The sequence below is a fragment of the Dendrobates tinctorius genome, unplaced genomic scaffold (assembly GCF_039654945.1).
Source record: "Dendrobates tinctorius isolate UK_male_01 unplaced genomic scaffold, ASM3965494v1 ptg000051l, whole genome shotgun sequence".
Classification (NCBI taxonomy): Eukaryota; Metazoa; Chordata; class Amphibia; order Anura; family Dendrobatidae; genus Dendrobates; species Dendrobates tinctorius.
Window position 1 is genome coordinate 8,207,829 of NW_027361719.1, and position 24,282 is coordinate 8,232,110.

General features: G+C 48.3%; 1 protein-coding gene across 3 annotated transcripts in view; it reads left to right on the forward strand.

Moving 5' to 3' along the window:
* Positions 1–24,282, forward strand: part of SLC11A2 (solute carrier family 11 member 2) — a 119,559-nt gene that overhangs the window by 13,177 nt on the left and 82,100 nt on the right. The window contains exons 1-2 of one of the 3 annotated variants that reach the window (XM_073576751.1): positions 7,904–7,935; positions 23,964–24,044. In XM_073576751.1, the coding sequence (XP_073432852.1) occupies positions 24,014–24,044 (31 nt within the window). In that variant the 5' untranslated portion in view covers positions 7,904–7,935; positions 23,964–24,013. The other 2 variants (XM_073576752.1, XM_073576750.1) reach the window with 2 other exon arrangements.

The window sequence follows — 24,282 nt, forward strand, 5'->3', positions numbered from 1 at the left end:
GGGCCACCACTGTCTGTCCAGGAGGCAGCACAAGCAGGGGTGCCGCTGACGCGATGACCTTGCCCAGAGCCTCACCCTCCTGGCAGTCCCGATGCACCCGCACACCTCGCACCAGCTGCTGGAATACCTGTCCCTGAGCTGTGCGAGAACCCCACTGCTTCAGTGTCCTTTGTGTGGGATCATTAAGCAACAGGTTACCAAACTCTTTTAAAATATTCATGCCTAGGGTGATGGGGTGTCGTCGATCAGCTTCTCCTTGAGTCAGCACCACCCCTCTGCGGCCAAGGGGTTTACCGCACAACGTCACCTGCACCCACACTACCCCGGCAAGCGGGATCGGCAGTTGGTTGGCGGCTACTAGTCTAATCATGGGCCCCCACTGAGGCCTTGCTGCCTCCGGAAAGTTTAGTTGAAAGTACGCTGCGGGCATAGTGATTACTTGTGACCCCGTGTCCACCAGACACCGGACGGCCCGGCCCTCTACTTCTGCCCAAACTACCGGACACTTTGCTACCAAATCTTCGGGACTTCCACCACCCCTAGTTGTGGTTTTCGGCTCCGAGCGGCGTCCCCCCAGCCCGGAGCCCTTTAGTTTAATGGCTGCCGGGGTGGGTATCTCCCACGCCGCGGACACTCTCGTGCGAAGTGGCCTGGTTCTCCACACTCATAACACCGGGCCGGTATAGACTGACCACACCGAGGAGAACGTGACCCCCAGGGACAGGGATTAACGCTAGGTCGTCCAGTCTCCGCTTCGGTTCTTCTCTTTACTTCAGCCAACTCGCTCTTAATGTTTTTCAATTCTCACTTCATCTTCTCCACCCACTGAGGTTCCTCAACTGTGTTCGAGGAGGCCTCCACACCTTGGACCTTCCCCACGGGGACCGCCATCCCTTGCTCTTGCTCCCGTACCCGTGCCTGACTTCCCACTTCTGAAAAGTCTATTTGGGGATTCATTCTGATCTGTTCCCATAATGCCTGCTTTATCAGTGGATCTCGCAGTCCAGTCACCAGTAGGTCACGTAGGTTAATGTCAACAGGTCCTACCCCTACCCCGTCTTTTCTTTCAATAGCCGTATGCAATTCTTGGAGTACATTCATATACTGAGTAATCATCTCCCCCTCTGCCTGCGTCCGACTAAACAGACGGGTCCTTAACTCTCCCACATTAGTGGGATCCCCGTGGGTCTGTTCCACTATCTGCAACACCTTTTCAAAAGTGTTGCGGTGCCCCGGAGGTTTCAACATCACTGACCTCCGCACCTCCCCGTCTAGAGCCTTGAGTGCCACTTCAGCTTCCAGGTCAGGGGTCATTGGGTGCATCCGAAAGAGCCCCCGCATTCGCTCTGTCCAGCTCCATAGCATAGTATTGGAGCCGGAGAATCTAGGCAGGTTGTTCAGCATGGCCCCCAATGAAATGCTAGTACGGGGGCCCTCTTTATCTACGGAGTTTACAGCTTCCCCCTGACCTGGGCCACCACCGTCCACGCTCGGAGACTGCATCCTGACGACTACGCCAAGTGTAGGGTTGAGCAGGTTCGCAGGATGCAGTGACGAGACACTAGACGAATGGTGGTTTACGAAATTACTTTTATCTAACTATAGCCGCTGGGCTTGGCTGAACAAAACAAAAATTAAGAACAAAACAAACAGTCCACGCAGGGACTCAACAATCGTAACCAAATATAATGCCACTTAGCCTTCCAGGGACTGCTGGTTTCATGAGCATGGCCGCGTAGAGGTCGCTGAGGCTGCTGTCCTGAAGTCTCGCTACCCTGGGTAGGAATGGGGCTCAACAGGCCCTGAAGAAAGCGATGGTGGGGCGCAACAGGCCCTGAAGACAGCGATGCCGGTGGGGCGCAACAGGCCCTGAAGAAAGCGATGCCGTTGGGGCGCAACAGGCCCTGAAGAAAGCGATGCCGTTGGGGCGCAACAGGCCCTGAAGAAAGCGATGTCGTTGGGGCGCAACAGGCCCTGAATAAAGCGATGCCGTTGGGGCGCAACAGGCCCTGAAGAAAGCGATGCCGTTGGGGCGCAACAGGCCCTGAAGAAAGCGATGAAGGTGGCCCGCGGTGATGACGCAGTTCTCCAGATGACCTGTAGCCGTCCTTTATCAAGGAGTCTCTCCCAAAGCCGGGGTAGAGGGCCTTTTATCTCGCCTGTGACGAGGTGGCGTATCTTCAGGCCGGTGACGGCCGGGTCGGCGTGATGGGGGAAGGCTGGGGGGAAGTGCCCAGGCCTCTGTGGCCGGGTAACGGGTAGTCACGGCCACAACCTGAGGTAAAGTTCCTCTCTCACCAAGGCGGGGGGCAGCAGGGATGATTCTCTCAGAACGGGGGCAGGGAGCAGTCTCTTGGAACAGTCTCTCACGTCTCTCTCATCGGTAAATCAACAGCTTTCTCCTCACAGGCTCCTCTCGGTGCCCCTGCAAGTCACCCTGTGTCCTGCCTTTACTCTCTTTCTCTCCCAACTGCCACTGCCGCGTGTTCCCTGCTCCTTTTACCCTAGTCCCACCCCCTGTTGCCCTGACAACTTCAGTCACATGTCTCCCATTGTAATCCCCCTGATGTGATTCCCCCAATAACCCTGATGGCGGTCCCCCTGGTTCCGGCCCGAACACTATATGGGGGTCCTCCTTCCCACACATCCCACTCAGGGGATCTTCACTCCTCCACTGACTCTGTCAGACTGACTAAATCCCAAACTCTTCCCGCTGTTTTGATGCAGACTAAACTCCACCCGCCTCCCAGCACGCTTTGTGTTCCAAGCAGGGAGCCACCAAAGGGTGCTTTGCTACACTACTGTGTTGTGTGGGATGCAGGTGTTGGAGTGTGGTCAGGTGTCTCCACTTTACCTGAATGGTAGGGTACCACACCTCAGGAGGAGGTGCAGTACCTCTGTGGCGACTGAACCCTCAGGGGCGCCACATAAACTAACTGGAGATGACAGAGAATTAGGCTGTGTGCACATGTTTCAGATGTGGTGCGTTTTTTTCCTTGCATATTTTCTAGATAAACCTGAAGCGATCCTGATCCCAGCAAAGTGAATGTGCATTTTTGACCTGCATTTTTCACCACTGACCTCACTCAAATCAGGCAAAAATGCATTAAAAATGTATCAAAACATGTGTTTTTTCAGCTTTGTTTTTCCTGCCAATAGCTGCAGAAATTTTACGCAACGTATGCACATAGCCTTACTGTATGTAAAAGCTGATGTTAAAAACGCATTGCATATAGATGTCATACGGATGCTAGGTGTGAGAAATCGCATTGTACTCGGACACTCGTCCTACATTTCAGGAACAACATCGGACCGATTTTATTTATGCTGGGGAGTGTGGGCCCTAAAGTGGAAAAACTGTAAGAAATAAATACATGCAAAAAACAGTACCTGCTATTTCTTTTAGTAGTTTTCGGAAATGTTCCAGGAGTCACTTCTTCTGTACGTAAAACCATCATTTCCAATTACAGGAAAAAAGCCGGGGCATAACTGCTGCAGAGACCTCTTCTTAATGTTGGGTCGTGCCATAGACCTCAGGATCAGCAGCGCAGATGTTCAGGTCCGACGCTTACTGCTCTCAGACACTAAGCACAGACTGCACATGCTGTACCCCTGGGTTTATTCTAGGGAGCAGTGCAGACAGACAGGAGCGACCGGCAATAGGATATGTTCCCATGGGATTGACAGGCTGCGGAGTTACCGAAGCAGAAAACCCACAGTGTTTTACAGCAACAAAGCTGATGAGATTTCACCAAACCTCGTCCACACGCTGCCTAAAAAAATCCACTAAAATCCATGCGGAAATTGACGGGTGAGAGGATTTTCTAGCTGTAGCATGCTGTGTATTTTTACTATGAACTCCACTTTCAATGTAAATGATGAAATTCACATCTAATTCATGTAGATCTCACAGATTATAGAAGAATTTACATCTGCTGCAGATAAACTCTTGTAGTAAAACCCGACGTGTATTTCCGTGTACCTCCTAACCGTCCTGGATCCAGCCGGACTGTCCCACCAAATTTGGGGAGTTGTCCCATGAGGTCTGGGGCATCTCCCGACTTCAGCTGTATCTACAGTATATCCTCAGAATTCAGATATAGCTGAATTTAAGGGCACAGTCGGATGGCCGTACAAATCGGACCAAGTTCAGACTGCAGTGCACGGACTGGCCGGCAATTCTCCTGACCCAAGCGTGACTGGTTCATATATTTCTGTGCAGCTGTCACGCTCAAGTCGGGAGAGCCGCCGGCCAGTCTGTGCACTGCGGTCCGATTTCGGTCTGATTTCTACAGACGTCTGACTGCGCCCTTATGTGGAGCTGGGTGGAAACCATCATGTCCCAAAGCCATGTAGAAACCAAAGCCCTGCCAGGACCTACAGGTTATGAGAATGGAAGCATAGACAAGGAGCAGAATGTAGCTGAGTGTGCAGAGCTGTGTGTGCGTTTACACACCTTGGGGACATCATACTGAATGGTTGGGCACAATACTGTGGTAGGGGCATCCAGGTAGGGCCATCATACTGTGTGTTAGGGGCATAGTACTGTGTGGTAGGGTGCATCAAGGTAGGGGGCAACATACTTTGTAGTAGGGGCATCATACTGTGTGGTGGAGGGCATCATACTGTGTGGCAGGGGGCATTTTACAGTGTGGTAGGAGCATCATACTGTGTGGTAGGGGTACCATTCTGTGTAGTAGGGGCCATCATCCTGTGTGGTAGAGGCATCATACTATGTGGTAGGAGCATCATACTGTGTGGTGGGGGCATCGTACTATGTGGTAGGGGCCATCACACTGTAGGGTAGGGGCATCAAGATAGAGGGCATCAAACTGTGTGGTAGGGGCATCATACTGTGTGGTAGGGGGCATCATCCTGTATGGTAGGGGCATCATATTGTGTGGTAGGAACATCATACTGTATGGTGGGGGCATCATACTATGTGATAGGGGGCATCAAGAAAAGGGGCATCGTAGTTTGTGCTAGGGGCATCATACTGTGTGTTAAGGGGCATCAAGATAGGGGGCATCATACTGTGAGGTACGGGGCATCAAGATAGGGGGCATCATACTGTGTTAGGGGGCAGCATACTGTGTGGTAGGGGCATCATACTATGTGGTAGGGGGCATCAATCAAGATAGGGAACATACTGTGTGGTAGGGGGCATCAAGACAGGGGGCATACTGTGTGGTAGGGGGCATCATACTGTGTGGTAGGGGCATCATACTGTGTGGTAGGGGCATCATACTATGTGGTAGGGGGCATCAATCAAGATAGGGAACATCATACTGTGTGGTAGGGGGCATCAAGACAGGGGGCATAATACTGTGTGGTAGGGGGCATCATACTGTGTGGTAGGGGCAGGGCTGGACTGGCCTACTGGCAAATGCCAGAAGGGCCTGTCTTGTCGTGGGCCACCTTTTCTGCTACGTTGTTAACCGACTTGGTGTTCTCAAGACACCTATACTGTTAAGAGTTATGATGGAGCACAAAGTCACTGACTCTGTCACTTACCCCAGAAGGGCATGGGTATCAATAGAAATATTAGTCTTGTAAATCTTGCTTTCCTTCATCCAGGGTAATATTAGTACTACATCCTATCTGGTGCTTGGGGACGGGGACAGCATGGACTGTGTGATTTCAAATGCCAGGGTTGAATATCAGCCCCAATCCATACCCGGGTAGGGGCATCATATTTTGTGGTAGGAGCAGGGCCGCCATCAGGGCATTACTGCCCTGACTGGCGTATGGTGCCCGATCAGCAGAGGGGGCCCTCATCAGGCCCAGTCTCTTCTGCTGATTGGGCCCAAAGACGCAGGTTCACTCACCCTATTGCCTTGCGGACCCGTCAGGGCCCGCATGGCAATAGTTAAAGCCGCCAGCCAATCGGAGGCTGGCAGCTGACGTCAACGCGCACGTCGCTGGCGTATGACGTTATTGTCATTCGCCGGCGAGTGCGCACCAGAAAACCCTGGAGAGATTAACGCCGCAGGAGTGTGGCCAGGTACAGAGAAAGTTTTTTTTTTTATTGAAAGCGGCAAGCCGCAATATGTTTCACCAACAGGATGGAGACACATGGCCTAGGGCAGAATGGAGACACAGCAGAATGGAGACACAGGGGTCTGACTGGAGACACGGGGGGCAGGATGGGAGACACAGGGGCAGGATTGGAGACACGGGGGCAGGATTGGAGACACGGGGGCAGGATGGAGACACGGGGACAGAATGTAGACAAGGGGCAGGATGGCAGACACGGGTGCAGAATGGAGACACGGGCAGAATGGAGACACAAGGAAGAATGGAGACATGGGGGCAGGATGGGAGACGGGGGGCAGGATGGGAGACACAGGGGGGCAGAATGGGAGACACGGGGGCAGAATGGAGACACGGGGGCAGAATGGAGACACGGGGGCAGGATTGGAGACACAGGGGACAGGATGGAGACAGATGGGGCAGGATCATGAAGCAGGGTGGAAACAGATGGGGCAGGATCATGGGGCAGGATGGAGACAGATGGTGCAGGATCATGGGGCAGGATGGAGACAGATGGGGCAGGATCATGGGACAGATGGGGCAGGATGGGGACGGGACATCACATGGAGGCAGGATGAGAGAACATATGGCTGGAGCCAGGAATGAGACACACGGGGGGGCAGGATGGCGGATATTATTACCATAAGGGCTAATTAAGGGATATTATTACTGCAGTGATTTATTTTATTTTTTGAGGATGCTGGTTTAAATGGGGGATGTGGTCCTGTTACTGTGCAGAGCAACACTGTCACCTTTTTTTCTTCATCTGGTGTTGTTTAGAGTTTAGGAAAAAAATAAGTAATGTGTTCTGCACGCGGAGCTCTAGATAACTGTGTTATTTCCTGCAGAGACGAGCCCTGGCTGGTAGACGTAATGGCGATCTGTGCTGGATGAAGTTGAAAAGCGAAATGAAGGACTTCACCTAGAGACTTCACTGGTGAGTCAGTGTGTTACCTATACACTGACACTCTACACTGTATACTATATACAACGGTCCTGTGTACAATGTCACCAGTGATCACTGTATTACCTTTACACTATACACTATATGCAGAGCTCCTGTGTATAATGTCATTGATCACTGTATTACCTGTACACTGACACTACATACGAAGTACAGATCTCCTGTGTATAATGGCACTTATGGTGATAGTATTGTGTTTTTTTTCATTAATGATCAGTATTGTAGTATTCAGTCACTATGTGGTGGTAATATGTGGTCTGGGCATGGTGCGGTGGTATTTGTTCTTTGTATGTGGTATTGTAGGTCACTATGTGGTGGTAATATGTGGTCTGGGCATGGTGTGTGGTATTTGTCCCCTGTATGTGATATTATTCAGTCACTATGTGGTGGTAATATGTGGTCTGGACATGGTGCGGTGGTATTTGTTCTTTGTATGTGGTATTGTAGGTCACTATGTGGTGGTAATATGGTGTCTGGACATGGTGTGGCGGTATTTGTCCTCTGTATGTGATATGATTGGTCATTTTAAAAATTGAAAAATAAAAATATACCTAAATTGTATTGGATATTTTAACAAATGTTTAATAGGTTGAGTAGAGTAGGGCCCAGCCAAAAGAGTCTACCTTGTGGTGGTGGCGGCTTAAAAAATCTTTTCACGGTGGACAGTTTGAGGGGTGGAGCCCGGGCAAGTCTCAAGTGGGCCCTGAAAATTTTGCCAGTATGGGGCCCCAAAATTCCTAGTGGCAGCCCTGGGTAGGAGGATCATACTGTGTGGTAGGGGGTTGTGGTGGAATCATACTAAAAAATACAAGGTAATAGGAAACTTGTGCTTAGCTAAATGTTTCTGATGTCAGGGGCAGCGCAACTCACTAGACATAACGCCGGCCGCGCCACTGCCTGCACTACCAGAGCTCGCCAGCAGAGGGCTTCTCCTTCAGGTAACGTGGGGCCGATTCTTCCGGGCACGTCACTGTGGGCGGGACTAGTTGGAGACGTCAGAATTGGCCATGGACACAGCGAGGTGACCGGCTGAGTGTCCGGCGGTGCTAGGAGTGATCCTGCGGGGCAGGTAGGCAGCGGGGATGGCGGAGAATGGCTCCCTGGTGATTGTATGGAGGAGGTGACATGGCGGAGGCTCCTATTACCGGTGTCCTTGTCTCGTGGTCTTGGTGGCATACGTCCTGCTTCCGACCACAGCTACTGTGCCGAGAGCCTGAGCGGTGCAAAGCCGCAACATCAATCAGAGAGGTCTCTAGCTGTCGTGGAACTACAACCCCCAGCATGTCCGGAGTTTTCTCATTACAGCCAGGGCTGTGCGCCCCCCCTATTCTCCCACTACCGGGGCTGTGCGCCCCCCCTATTCTCCCACTGCTGGGGCTGTGTGCCCCCCCCCCTATTCTCCCACTGCTGGGGCTGTGTGCCCCCCCCCTATTCTCCCACTGCTGGGGCTGTGTGCCCCCCCCCTATTCTCCCACTGCTGGGGCTGTGTGCCCCCCCCTATTCTCCCACTGCTGGGGCTGTGTGCCCCCCCCCTATTCTCCCACTGCTGGGGCTGTGTGCCCCCCCCCCTATTCTCCCACTACCGGGGCTGTGCGCCCCCCCTATTCTCCCACTACCGGGGCTGTGTGCCCCCCCCCTATTCTCCCACTGCTGGGGCTGTGTGCCCCCCCCCCTATTCTCCCACTGCTGGGGCTGTGTGCCCCCCCCTATTCTCCCACTGCTGGGGCTGTGTGCCCCCCCCCTATTCTCCCATTGCCGGGGCTGTGCGGCCCCCCCGTTCTCCCACTGCCGGGGTTTGTGTGCCCCCCCCCCCCGTTCTCCCACTGCCGGGGCTGTGTGCCCCCCTGTTCTCCCACTGCCGGGGCTGTGTGCCCCCCTGTTCTCCCACTGCCGGGGCTGTGTGCCCCCCTGTTCTCCCACTGCCGGGGCTGTGCGGCCCCCCTGTTCTCCCACTGCCGGGGCTGTGCGGCCCCCCTGTTCTCCCACTGCCGGGGCTGTGCGGCCCCCCTGTTCTCCCACTGCCGGGGCTGTGCGGCCCCCCTGTTCTCCCACTGCCGGGGCTGTGCGGCCCCCCTGTTCTCCCACTGCCGGGGCTGTGCGGCCCCCCTGTTCTCCCACTGCCGGGGCTGTGCGGCCCCCCTGTTCTCCCACTTCCGGGGCTGTGCGGCCCCCCTGTTCTCCCACTGCCGGGGCTGTGCGGCCCCCCTGTTCTCCCACTGCCGGGGCTGTGCGGCCCCCCTGTTCTCCCACTGCCGGGGCTGTGCGGCCCCCCTGTTCTCCCACTGCCGGGGCTGTGCGGCCCCCCTGTTCTCCCACTGCCGGGGCTGTGCGGCCCCCCTTTATTCTCCCACTGTACAGCGCCATGATTTTGTCAGTCATGTTTTTTTGTAGCTTTTTCTGAGTCACAAGCAGTTTTACTTTTATTGCTAAAAATCCATTCCTGAATGTGCTGCAGGGATCAGAGGCACAAAGAACAGTAGCAGACATTCAGCCAAAACCTCCAGGCTGGATAATGTGGCAGTGGGGCGAGATCGGTGCCCGCCGCGGCTCCTGACGTTACTTTTAGATTTTTGTTCCAATCACTGAATTAATCTACAGAAATAACAGCGCTGAGGGGGGCAGAACCGGATGCAGGGGTAACGGGGTTGTCCTGCCTCAAAGATGTTCCTCCAACCTCCCACACCAATCTATTCGGCCTCAACAGGTCCAGCGCTGCCGCTCTGGTCTTAGATGATTGACTGCAGTGGTAACGTCACATTGACACCTCTGCAGCGGTCGGTTTTGTGTAAAGTCTCTGTTTGGTGGTAATACCAGGATCTGTGTAATCCGCCACTGGCATTGGTGAAGTATTTTCTGTTGTGGTCACTGGAATAAGTATCAGACCTGACCAAGACAAGTGGTGTTTATTAATGGTGTTCTTTTTAATGGAAAATTTCTGACACATAGAAACCTGTCAGTATCAATCACCAGTGTGAGGCCCGTGCCCTGCGTCGTGTGAGGCCCGTGCCCTGCGTCGTGTGAGGCCCGTGCCCTGCGTCGTGTGAGGCCCGTGCCCTGCGTCCTGTGAGGCCCGTGCCCTGCGTCCTGTGAGGCCCGTGCCCTGCGGCTTCTTTCAGGAGAGGTGGACACGTCAGATTTATTGGTCTGTGACCTGTCTGCTGTCCCGTTTGTCACTGATACCTTTCTCCCGTCCATGGGATGTATCAACAGCGTTAACCCCGTCATGTTCAAGTGAATGAGGGTGAGCTGCAGTACCGAGACAGGCCATGAACATTAGTGGCGCTGTGCCCGCTAGAAGTCAAAAAGGGACTTCACACAGTCTTTCTTTGAGTTCTTGGGAGTCAGATCTCAACCACAAGCCATCACTATTTTAAAGCGCAAAACTAAGCTAAATAACTTCTTTTTAAAACTGTCATTACCCTCTTCAAAACAGTGGGCCTCAGTCATCCCTTTTTGTTACCGGGGCGGCCATTTACCTGGATGTAAGAAAAGGTAGTTGTTTCCATCTTTTGATAAAATAAAAAAAACACTTTATTAGAAAACATATCTAAAACATTTTTAATTCCAAAGTTATGACCAGGAAAGTAGCTGCGCGCGTTTCAGACGCACCCGAGCTTCCATTGTCCAAGCTGGACACAACCTGAATGCTTTCAGTTGGCTCCCTGTCAGAAGCGTCAGTGATGCCAGCAGGCTCTGATCTGGCGGCCACTAACTGCAGCCGCACTGGGGTCTTGCCAATCATTTTGCTCAGCTCTAATGATGAGTAATATTTAGCCCTAAACAGCTCCGAAACATAATACAAATTCTCTGCGTAAAACAACGCCTCATAGTCACAGTAGTGAAAAAAAAATGAGAACATTAAGATCGCTGAAATGAGAAGCAAAAACAAGAAAAAAAAGCTGGTCATGTAGAGGTTAATAGGAAACTTCACTGTTTGCAGTACGGATTACAGCTACATGACGTGGATACGAGGCTTCTAAAGATGTAATCATTTGGGCCCATCACTGCTAGGAAACAGAAAAACACATTGAATAATTCATAAAAAAGTGTATACTCTCCCACCACAGGCTCAGGGCTGCAACCCTCCTGCTGCCCCTGGTCTTTGCAGCGATGATATGCCAGCTACCTTGGCATCACTGTTTTAGAGATTGGCAGCAGCGGTCACTTGTGCTGTAATAGTGATGTCACCACAGATGCTTGTCAGAGATCTGGACAGCGGTGGAGACGCAGCATTGGGACCGCGGTAGGGGAGTACATCTGACTGTTTTACATCTACAAGCCTTTGGAGTAAAATCATTTTCATGTAAAAGTCTTCTACCTTCTTGCTATGGAGTAAATCCCATTTCCTTTCTGGCATCCGTACTTGGCCACCACTTTCGGCCCAGGTCCTGGATTATCGTGCAGGTCATTGTTTGTGTATTTTGCAGAACTGATAACAGCGCTGTGTTTGCACTACAGATAACAGCACACCTATAAGGAGCCATTTATCACTTTAGTTTGCTTTAGTGTTTTCTACATATAAACACATGAAGAGTCGCCATAAAGGCCCTTTCTCACACAGCGAGATCGCTAGCGAGAACGCTGAAGCATCACCGATTTTTGTGACACAACAGCGTTTTTGCTACATGTGATACGTGGCGGCGACCGGGCCCCCGCTGCGATCTCGCTGATCGTGCTCGAATGTCCTGGGCCATTTTTTCATCGTCGGTGTCCCGCTGGCCAGCACGCATCGCAGTGTTTGACGCCAACGAGCGACCTCGTTGGCGACGAAGAACTTATAGAGGCAGGCTGGAGTCGTCTGAATAACCGCTGAGGTCGTTGGATGGATCGCTAGACCGCTGCTGTGTCAGTGGGTATATCTGTCTGTTTGGCCGCTCACCAGCGATCATGTAGCGATGCACCAGTGATCCTGACCAGGTCGTATCGTTGTCTGGATCGCTGGTGCGTCGCTAAGTGTAACGGGACCCTTAGTAGTCGCAATCACCTCAGGAGTAGTAGCGTGCTCTGAAGTACTGGGTGTTTGTGTATTACAGCCTTGTATTGTAAAGGGCCACACAAGGTTGTCTGTTCGCAGTCTGACCATGGGGATGATCATCAGGCCTTTTTGAAATACACATATGCTGAATTGCAGTCACATTCCTGGATTTCTTGGAGAATTGTGACTTTCTTATGTGATGAGTGATTTAGTTCTAGCCCTCCTCCGACTTCAGGTGTTGTGTGGGAGAGTAGAATTGGACATGTTGGATTTCGACATGCCTGATCTTTTATAATCATGAGAGATGCTACCTTTTAGAGGTGTCTGGCAGTGGTTTAGGCTGTGTTCACATGTCCAGTGGTTATTTTCATTTTTATATCTGTTTTAGTATCCTATAGATAGAAATAAAATACATAGACGAGATCCATTTATTTGAATGGGAACGGATGTGTCGTGAGTTTTTTGCCATTTGCCTCTTATCTGTCTATCCGTTTTTTAGCTGGAACAAAAAATGTAATCGGCACAACGTTTTCTGTCCAAACCCCACCCAAAAAAAACAGTAACTGGATCAGGGATTTTAGCATTTAAGGCTATGGGAAACAGTTGGGCTGTCTGTCATTGCTTCTGTTTTCTAGCGCTGCATATGCCTAGAATATTAGGTGTTCAGACGCCTCTAGTAAGAAATGTATCAGTGACCAGTGAAACCGAAGATGGCTGCAAAGCGGAAACCCCTGTCGTTGTGCTTAGTGCTAGATCCATTACAAGTGAACACAGCCTTACTACCCTTCTCCCCATTGAGAGTCCCTGGATTTGTGGGGAGAGGGTTTGGGACGATTAGCGTGTTTGGATGGCTCCCTAGTGTCAGCTTTTCCTCTCCTAATCTTTGCTGTCAGGTCTGGGTGAAGAAGACTTCAGTTACTTCTTGCAGTTCCCAGATAAAGTGACTGTCTGGTAATCCGGCAGGAGATCTACTGTCAGGAGGAGATAATGAGTCTGTGGATGGGGCAGGTCCTTATCATACAGGGAAAATGAAATGCCAGTGTGGCTTTTGTTGATTTTTGTACCGATATTTCCGCCTGTTCTCCAACATCAGATGTTGGCAGGAGCAAGCATTGGGCATTTTGGGTTTCGGCACGTCTGACACCTCGTCTTCCTGATCGGGGCCGCAGGTTTTCTCCTCTACCTACAGACATACACATCCTTGGGTGATCAGCGGAAATCTTGGGCTGTCCTCTGTGTGTGACTGATCATACACTGCTGCTGTTTATTACAGGTTTTTCACGTCGTCCCTGTGGGACCCTCGCTCAGCAGATCTCTTGGAGTGAAAGGAAGTTACAGAAATCACTGGTCAAGTCTGACCTATTCATAAAACACTTTGTAATGTGGAAATCCGACACATCAATGTGCCAACTTAATACATAACTTGGGAATGTATCACGAGGGCAGGTTACACAACCAGCTTGTGCCAGAGCTTGTGTGATCATGGTACATTAGCAATTGCTGAAGCAAGCCTCTCCTAACGTCTTCTAAGGAGCTTCATTGTTTAAGTTTTTTGTAAGATGTCAGCGATGCAGGAGTGTGGCATCATTCTGCCCTTCATCCTGGCACCTTAGGCTGTGTTCACATTTCCAATTGATAGTTTTGTTTAGAGAAACAAAATTCATTTGCAAAACTGATGAAAATGGAAGCCGAAGGACCCCACAGACTGTTTTGGGATCCCTTTTGTGTTTACTTTTTAGGACCAGCGTGCAAAATGTGTTGTTCCTTTTTAAAAACAGTCACAAAACAATCCGGATGGACCCCAAAAAACACTATGGGGTGCTCTTGCCTACCAGACTAAGGGAATGTGAAAGGAAACATGACCTCCGCCTTAGTATGGCCAGCTGTTGTGAGTTCATTTTTCGGTCCACCAGTTGTGAGTTCTCCTTCCAGGCTCCCTCTGATGGTAACTGGAGGTAGTGAGGCTGATTTAATCAGTAGAAATCTGCCACCTGATAATGAGGATGACGATTGGACCTCAGGAATCTCAGACTGGATTTAAGACAGCCGACGCCCTAGTCTGGTGCTGGTGATTCCTTCTGGCTTGTCAGGTCTTGGTTTTCAGCTCTGTTCCAGTCATCTAAGGCTAAGCTTTTCTGCTAATGTTCACACTTGATTTTGTTGGTCTATTCAGTTTTTTGGGTGGTCAGCCAGCCCCGGCTGGGGCTGCGCTAAATTTCCACTCTTAGGCTAGTTTCACACTTGCTTTTTTTTTGCAGCGCGTTTTTCCCGCAAAAAAACGCATTGAAAAAACGCATACATAAGCATACAACTGCTGCGTTTTTTTTCAAGCATTTTTATGAGCATGCATGAAAAAAACGCAGCGTTTTTATGCGTTTGTATGCGTTTTTAGCGCGTTTTTACCGCGTTTGCGTTTTTTTCCAACATTTTTAGGTGGCCCCTCACACTACCCAAACCATGACTTTACTAACCCTAACCCTGACCCTAACCCTAACCCTAACCCTGACCCTAACCCTAACCCTGACCCTAACCCTTAACCAAATCATACTTAACCCTAACCCAAACCCTAAACCCTAACTAACCCTGACCCTGACCCTGACCCTAACCCTAACCCTAACCCTGACCCTAACCCTTAACAAAACCATACTTAACCCTAACCCTGACCCTGACCCTAACCCTGACCCTAATCCTGACCCTAACCCTAACCCTAACCCTGACCCTAACCCTTAACAAAACCATACTTAACCCTAATCCTGACCCTAACCCTGACCCTAATCCTTAACAAAACCATACTTAACCCTGACCCTAACCCTAACCCTGACCCTAACCCTAACCCTGACCCTAACCCTAACCCTGACCCTAATCCTTAACAAAACCATACCTAACCCTAACCCTGACCCTGACCCTAACCCTAACCCTAACCCTGACCCTAACCCTAACCCTGACCCTAACCCTTAACAAAACCATACTTAACCCTAATCCTGACCCTAACCCTGACCCTAACCCTTAACCAAACCATACTAAACCCTAACCCTGACCCAAAACCCAACCCTAACCCTGACCCTGACCCTAAACCCCCTTAACTAACCCTAACTCTAACTCAAACCCCTAAATTCCATGGTTAAAAAAAAAAAACGCATATGCAAAAAAACGCTTACATGAGCATGCCAGTGCGCACATATGCGCATCCATAGGCTATAATGGCCATTTTTAGCGCAAAACGTGCGCATATGTGCGCATGCGCTTTTTTGCAGGGCCAAAAAATGCAACATGATGCGTCTGGAAAATCCAATCGCACACCCCAAAAAAACGCAGCGCATGAAAATCGCATACATGCGCTTACAAGCGCGCAGGTATGCGCACCCATGTTAAACATAGGGGAAAAAACGCATGCGCAGGTTAGCGTTTTTTTCCAGCGCTAAAAAACGCAAATGTGAAACCAGCCTTATTTATCTGTATTTGCCAATTTGCTTTTTGTCCCTTATTAGATTGGCCTCTTTTTGCTCTGTCTCAGAATATTTCAGAGTGCTGATATAGTGGGAGAAGTCTAGTGACTTCAGGGTTAATTTTGCTATCAGAAGTGTTGGACTTTATTTTTGTAGGGTTTTTGCAGATTGCAGACAGTGTCTTTCCTTTCCTATCCTTTCTAGTTAGTTTGGGCTCCATCGTTTGCTCAGCCTATTTTCCTGCCTGTGTTTGTGCTTTCATCTTGTTTCACCGTCAATACATGTGTGGGGGCTGTCTTTCCTTTGGGGTCTGCTATGGGGCAGTTAGTTTTCCCCTTTTCTTCAGGCTTATTTAGTCCTCCGGCTGACAAAGCATCTAGGACCATCGTAGGTACGCTCCACGGCTGCTGCTAGTTGTGTGGTTAGGATCAGGGATCTGCAATCTGCATAGTTACCAACCTCTCTGGTTTTCTGTGACATAGCTTGTTTTGTTTTTTTCTCCTCGGTGACCCATTCATAACAGCCAGCTCTCCATTACCCACATAATGCTGCCCGGTGGTTCACTTCCCCCCACCCAGCGTTAATGTCAGTCGTACATTATTCTGCACATAGTCGTTCTGCACCCAAGGAGGGTGACTCGTTGGCCGCAGTTAGAGGGGCTTCACCAGAATAATGTGGGGAGCTACTGTTTTTCTGCCATCATGAGAGCTGGCTAGGGGACAGAACTGGGTGAGCTATGGAAGAGCCTGACATTGCTAATTGGCTTGTTATTAAGGGCCGCTGACCTCGCAAAACCAAAAGGCAGACCGGTTGCCAAAAAGAGGCAAAAAATTTTATTAATGGAGGAAATTACAGTAATATCTGATTTTAACAATTGATAAAATTTTTATACTTTTTTTTTTGGCCAACCCCTCTTAATCTGTGCTGTAAACTTTAATATGCAGTTAGGTCTGGAATTATTTGGACAGTATTGGAGGTTTTGGAATTTAAAGCTGTTGACCAAAACCTATTCAGGATATAGGTATATAATCAATATGGGCTTAAAGTGCAGCTTTAATTTGAGGGTATTCATAGCCTAAGGGCATAGTCAGACGGCCGTATAACACGAGCGACGATCACCAGCGGCTCTCCTGACCCAGGCGTGACAGCAGTATAAAAATACATGTTGTCACACTAGGGTCAGTAGAGCCGCTGGCCAGTTTGAGCATTGCGATGTGATTGTCGTCCGTGTTTTATGGTGGTCTGGCTGCACCATAATTGCAGTAAGGGTTTAGGAATTACAGCTCTTTAATATGTAGCTGCCTCTTTTTAAAGGGACCACTAGTAATTGGATAATTATCCCAAAAGCTCTTTTATGGGCTGCATGGGCTAGTCCCTCAATAATACATCATCAGTTAAGCAGGAAAAAGGTCTGGAGCGGATTCCAGGTTTGGTATTTGCATTTGGAAGCTATTGCTGTGAACCCACAACATGCAAAGGAGCTCTCAATCGAAGAGAAACACACCATCAGCTCCAGCCCTGGCTTCCTCTTCATGTTCAGTTCGTACGAAGGCAGTGACAGTGACGCCAGCACTGATTGGGCACCAGGCACCACTTTTCATAACACTGCATCACATCCCCGGGAAGAGCGAGTGCCAACACCGCGGGGCGGAGCCAGCACGGGAGGAGAGTATGGGCTTTATTATTTTATTGAGGCTGAAGATTTAGTTTAAGAAGGGGTTGTCCTAGTTGTAGACAACCCCTTTAAGGCAGAAAGACCCACAAACAAGCAACAAATGTCAGCAGCAGTAAAAGCCTGATAAAGCATCACACAGGCTTCGAGACTTCAGACAGTTATTGCCTGCAAATAATTCTTACCAAAGTATTAAAAATGAATATTTTATTTATGGCAAAGTTAACTTGTCTGACTATAGCATCTAGATGGTTAACAAAGTGTGGGGGCTTCCTCTTTAACCCCACCGGCACCCTGAAATCTTGATCGTGTGGTCCTGATGTTTGCTGTGGCAATTTATGGCCAAATAATGGCCCTAAAGTCTTCTGGCTACAGTGGCCTGCTCAGAAGTTAGAGACATTTAGATGGTAAATATAAACTTCTTCATTCCTGTCATGACACTGTGTTAATTCCTAAAAAGCACCTGAAGGCAATTTTGAATATATTGAGGGGCGCTGTTTTTAAAATGGTATCACTTTTGGGGGTTTCCAATATATAGGACCCTTAAAAAAATGTTTTGTAAATTTCCTTGAAGAAATGAAAAATTACTGCTACATTTTTAAACCTTTTGAAATGCTAAAATTAAACAACATTTTATAGGTGGATAATCATTCAAAGTTTGAAAATTTCAAATTTCTTTTTTATATTTTCGTAAAATTTCAGATATTTTTTTTATCAATAAACTGCACAAAAAATCAACCTAAATTTACCATTATCATAAAGTACAATGTGTCACGAAGAAACAGTCTCAAAATCAATGGGATATGTTGAAGCGTTCCAGAGCTACCACATAAAGGGAGACTGGTCAGATTTCAAACGTTTGGCCCGGTCACTAAGGGGTTAAGTAACCCTGAAAGTCTACACTTCAGTTGCATCTCCGTTTTCATTTTAAATCCAAAATAATGTCCTGCAGAGCTGAAATCATGAAGATGCGATCACTATCTAAATATATCTGGACCTACCTGTATCTTGTCGTCCATCCCGACAGCCTCCTGTGTCAGACGCTGCAGCGCAGTCACCTGATCTCTGGTGCTGTTTCCAGTTCACTTCACAATTCATCTGATCCTTTGTCTCATGTCTGATACCTTTTTGTACCTTTTTTTTTATTTTTTTTTTACTACAAGGGTACGTGCGTGTTTTTCTTCCACTTGTGCTTGTCACTTCTATGAAGCATCCTCTGATAGAAAATGTGCCAAACTAGGCCCTGTTTAATCAAAAGGCTGCCAACTCCTTCAAAAGCTCCCCAAAGAAGTGATTCCTGAAGTGGTTTCCACTAGAAATAAATGTAATTTTTAACCACCTCAAAATAATGTGTGCACACAGCCTTACACTGCTATTTCTGCTGAGTAGGTGTGAGGTGCCGATGGCCCCGTATTGTTTCTGTGCAGTATTAGTAACCTATGAAATCCTGGGAGCTGCAGTACAATATTCTCCACGCTGCATTCGTAGAAATCCTAGTTAAGTGTTTTTTTATTTTTTTTTTAAATATGTATTTTGAGCTGACGAAGGAAGTAATTCTGAAACGTGCGTCGGGGTGTGCACTGTGCTGGGATTTTGACGGACCTTAAAGGTATATGCTCCTTGTATTGATTCCATACTTTAAATCACTGCACCTTAGCACTTTTTGTATTTCATTGCTCTTATTTTATTGCACTATGAATTGCTCCTACGTTGGAGAAGGATTTTTCAATTGGTGAAATATATTCACCCTGTGGATGTGTTATTGGTTGTGTGCACTATTCTGTATTCCAATTTTTTACTTATTTGATATGAATAATTGAATCAATTTTTTTTTTCTTTTGGGGCTTCATACTAGGACCATATAGCATTATTAATTTTTATATTCTTCATATTCTTTGGTCCGTTGTCCTGTATATTAGAATAATTAACTTTTATTTATTTTTTTATCTTATACCAGCACAGGCACATGCTTTTAATGTTTAGTACTACTTATTTGCCAATTTTTTGTAATAAAGGCAATTTTATGTGAATCTTTCTGTTGTCCGGTACTTTCTTCAGTCCTTTGTTTTGGGATACTTCTCTCTTGGTTCATATCTGAGTGGTTTCCACTTTTTTCTCTCAATGCACCTGGTAATGTATTAGCACATTTACTTTCCTTTTATTGAAGTTTTATATATTATTGTGGGATTCTCCGGTGTTATTGTGTGTACTGATTACCTTTTTTGAGCATTGCAGGGTGTGAGGATGTGTGCGGCATTGTACTGGCATCATTGCCACAGGGCTATGGCAGGGGCAGCATACAGCTGTGACTGCTCTGGACTTAGGGCACCTACTTTGCTAAAACCAGGATCTCGCATACCTGCTGCATTTGCTGAACGATTGTAGAAACTCCAGACAGAATGCACAAGATTCAATCAGGCTTTCATAAATTAATTTTACACATGAAAATAAGCAACTTTCTAATCTATTTCATCAGAGAAATCGGCTTCATTCTCCGCACTGATTGTGCACTCAATTCATGGGTAAAATCTGTCTTCAGTGAAGATGGATGTTCTCATTACTGAGATGGCAGTTGGTGCTTCTGAAATTCTTTGGAGGGAGGAGCCAAAGGCGACAGTCATAGTTCTCTATCGAACATTATGAGCACCAACTGTCATCTCTTACCTCTGTAATTGGGAGTCTGTGTTCACTGAAGACAGATTTTACCCATGAACTGAAATTGAATGATCAGTCCAGGAGAAGAAAGAAGCAGATTTCTCTGATATATATTGCAAAGTCTTTTATTTTTATGTGTACTATTGATTTTATTGGGGGGGGGGGGGGATGTAAAATTTACTCTTTTAATCAATCTCTTTTAATCAATGCTTGGACCGTGACTGTATTTCCCGCATAGACAATTTCCGGCTCCTGGACCTCAGTAAGATTTCTTTCAGTCCTGTATATGGATTAGTGGGTGATGTAGTTCCTTGTACAGTATATACGAGTTGTATGGACACATAGCTGTTACTGCATGTGCGCAGTCATCTCTTACCGGTCTAGTAGAATTGATAGCCAGGATGACGGTCAATCGGCCGGGTCAGTAATCTGTGACCACAGGATGGAAGCCCTATGAGTCGCCACTGACCTCCCGGCTGTTCTTCTGGTTAGCCGGGCTGCTGAGACGTCATCATTGCGGCACAATACGATGTTGTGCCAGTCCGGCTAATCTAAAGAAGGACTGGGAATGCCGGGAGGTAAGCGGAGACTCACAGGGCTCCCGTCCGGTGGTCACAGATTACTGACCGGGACTCCTGTGGGTCGATCCCGCTATCTCTGCTATTTCCCCCTGTTGCAGGTGCTGTGGATATTGCTGGCTCTCGGTTACTTTAGGGAAGTGCTTTCTGCATTGAGACCATTGATTGCTAAATCTCTAAGTGATTGGCACATTCTGCAATTTTAGATAACAGTAAAGTGCAGGGTAAGAGGATTATTTGTCTTTCTCCTCCCTCGAGAATGTTAATCACTGACCTGGGTTATATCATGTGGCATTCATTACTAATACAGGGGTCTCTATGGGGTGAGGGGACGTGATGACAAGCACTTCATCAGCGCCTGCTGTTCTCCATAGCTGTAATGTCTTCATTTCTATATAATTAGAAAGTGATTTTTTAGGTGACAGTTTCCTTTCCCATAACAGTCACTGTTATTATTATGGACTATAGTTAATGATTGTGACCGGGCAGTGGTTATTCAACATGGGTATCTGATGTATCAGTGAGCAGCCTTCTAATGATTGAGTGTGTTCACTTCCTGCGACTTCTAGAGTTTGAGGCACTTTATGTACTTTTATGTAATGTGATAATATAAATAAAATTTTCTTATCTTTTTTTTCTACATTCCTTGTGCCATTAATTTATTTTTTTGGCATTTTTGTTATTGTTTTATACGCTTGTACCATTTACCCAGGAAACCCATATTGCTAAAAAGATAACCTCAGTCCAGCCTGACTCTTAGGATTTGTGCACATGCTGCGGATTCTGCTGCGGATCCGCAGTGGATTTGGCCCTGCGGATCCACAGCAGAACTGCAGGTGATGTACAGTTCCATTATAGCCTATGGAAAAAAAAAACCCCACTGTGAACATGCTGCAGATTTTTCCACGCGATTTTGGTGCAGAATAAAAGCAGCATGTCGCTTCTTTTGTGCGGTTTTGCTGCAGTTTTCCACCTGCTCCATTCTACAAATCCGCAGGTGGAAAACTGCAGTGGAAAACCGCACAAAAATGGCCGTAAAACCGCACAAAAAATGCACTAAATCCGCAGGAAGAATGCAGGTCATTTGACCTGCGGATTTAGTAAAATCAGCGGGAGGATCCGCACCGTGTGCACATAGCCTTAGGGTGTGTGCACACGGTGCGGATTCTTCTGCAGTTCTGCAGCAGATTTGGCCCTGCAGAACTGCAGCAGAACTGCAAGTGATGTACAGTACCATTTAAGGCTATGTAAAACAAAAACCGCTGTGCACATGCTGCGGATTTTTCTGCGCAGATTTGGTGCAGATTTAAAACTGCAGCATGTCACTACTTTTGCGCAGTTCTGCTGCAGTTTTACATCTGCTCCATTAGGGTGTGTGCACACTGCGGATTCTGCTGCGGATCCGCAGCAGATTTGGCCGCTGCGGATCAGCAGCAGTTTCTGCTGCGTTGTACAGTACCTTTTATACCCTATGGAAAAAAGAAACCGCTGTGCAGATGCTGCGGAATTTTCCGCAGTTTCAAAACCGCAGAAAGAATTGACATGTCATTCTTTCTGCGGATTCCGCTGAGGTTTGCCATCTCCTCCATTGTGGAGATGAAAAACCGCAGGGCAAAACCGCAGGCCAATCCGCAGATAAAACCGCAGGTCTTTTGACCTGCAGATTTACCTGCGGATTTTCCAAAATCCGCGCGGTCAAATCTGCAGAGCATTCCGCAGCGTGTGCATGTAGCATTATAGAAATCTGCACTAAATCTGCATGTAAAACGCAGGTCATTTTACCTGCGCATATAGCAAAATCTGCACGGAAAATTCCACAGCAGAATCTGCAACGTGTGCACATAGCCTTAGGAGCAGGTGTAATAGTTGTATAAGGCTATGTGCACTCGTATGAAGAAATTTCTGCATAAAAACCGGACTCCCTTCCCAGAAAACATGCGTTTTTTAATGCGGCTTTTTCCGCGCGTTTCCAGACCCATAGAAAATGGCTAGAAACGCAGAATTTTCCACGAAATTAACGAGCATGCTGCGTTTTTTACCGCAAAGCATTTTTTTCGCGGTAAAAAACGCATCAATATGCACAAAGTGCAAAATGCATAGAAATGAATGGGAAGCTTATTTTAAGCGTTTTTGAGCGGATTTTTTGGCAAATCCGCAAAAAAACGCGAAAGAAACGCTACGTGTGAACACAGCCTCAATATTTTCTGTAAGGGTTTTGCATATTTGACCATAGAAGACAACATTTGTAATTCCAGTCTGATTAATGTTTGTTCAGATAGCAAATAAAGTGGAACATCCCTTTTATGCAGTATTGACAAAATATATTGAATTATGTAGATATACATAGAATAGGGGATAAATTGCAGATTGCTAGTACCTGCACCAATCACGAGAATATGGCCTTATAGAGCCTGGTCTGAATAATGAGCATGTACACCACTGCTCCATGGATCTGTCTGTGGGGTGACGCAGGTAGCAGGACACCACTGCTCCATGGATCTGTCTGTGGGGTGATGCAGGTAGCAGGGCACCACTGCTCCATGGATCTGTCTGTGGGGTGACGCAGATAGCAGGGCACCACTGCGCCATGGATCTGTCTGGGGGGTGACGCAGGTAGGAGGGCACCACTGCTCCATGGATCTGTCTGTGGGGTGATGCAGGTAGTAGGGCACCACTGCTCCATGGATCTGTCTGTGCGGTGACGCAGATAGCAGGGCACCACTGCTCCATGGATCTATCTGTGGGGTGACGCAGGTAGTAGGGCACCACTGCTCCATGGATCTGTCTGTGGGGTGACGCAGGTAGTAGGGCACCACTGCTCCATGGATCTGTCTGTGCGGTGACGCAGGTAGCAGGGCACCACTGCTCCATGGATCTGTCTGTGGGGTGACGCAGGTAGTAGGGCACCACTGCTCCATGGATCTGTCTGTGGGGTGACGCAGGTAGTAGGGCACCACTGCGCAATGGATCTGTCTGTGGGGTGACGCAGGTAGCAGGGCACCACTGCTCCATGGATCTGTCTGTGGGGTGACGCAGGTAGTAGGGCACCACTGCTCCATGGATCTGTCTGTGCAGTGACGCAGGTAGTAGGGCACCACTGCTCCATGGATCTGTCTGTGGGGTGACGCAGGTAGTAGGGCACCACTGCGCAATGGATCTGTCTGTGGGGTGACGCAGGTAGTAGGGCACCACTGCTCCATGGATCTGTCTGTGCAGTGACGCAGGTAGTAGGGCACCACTGCTCCATGGATCTGTCTGTGGGGTGACGCAGGTAGCAGGGCACCACTGCTCCATGGATCTGTCTGTGGGGTGACGCAGGTAGCAGGGCACCACTGCTCCATGGATCTGTCTGTGGGCTGACGCAGGTAGCAGGGCACCACTGCTCCATGGACCTGTCTGTGGGGTGACGCAGGTAGCAGGGCACCACTGCTCTATGGATCTGTCTGTGGGGTGACGCAGGTAGTAGGGCGCTTTGTTTGGCTGTGTCTGCCCGTTTCTTAGATTATGAATGGAGCGGTGGCACATGTGCTTCACCGCTGCTCCGTTACCTGATCTGTAACTTGCCAAAAACCCTTCAAGGTATAAACATCATATTTTATAGGAAATATTATACTAATGCCTTGCTGTTTTCCTATTGTAGTCAATGTGACCTATTCAAAAGAAAGCGAGTCACCTGTAACTAGTGCCACCATGTCTGACCAGAGTTATCGAAATCTGGATGGTAAGTTTTTTTTTTTTTTTCTTTTTTCTTTTTTGTTTTCTGGCCAGTCACTGATTATTTCAGTTTGGGGCTTACCCTGCTCACACCTATGAGTCTACCACAGATATCATTTAGGGATAGTTACACCGTTTCTGCTACCTCAAAGCCTAAATTCTTTAAATCCTGAAGACCAGCATCGCTTTACCACTGGGACAAGCTCCCCGTATACATTTGCACTTTTTCTGTGTGAGGCAGGTTG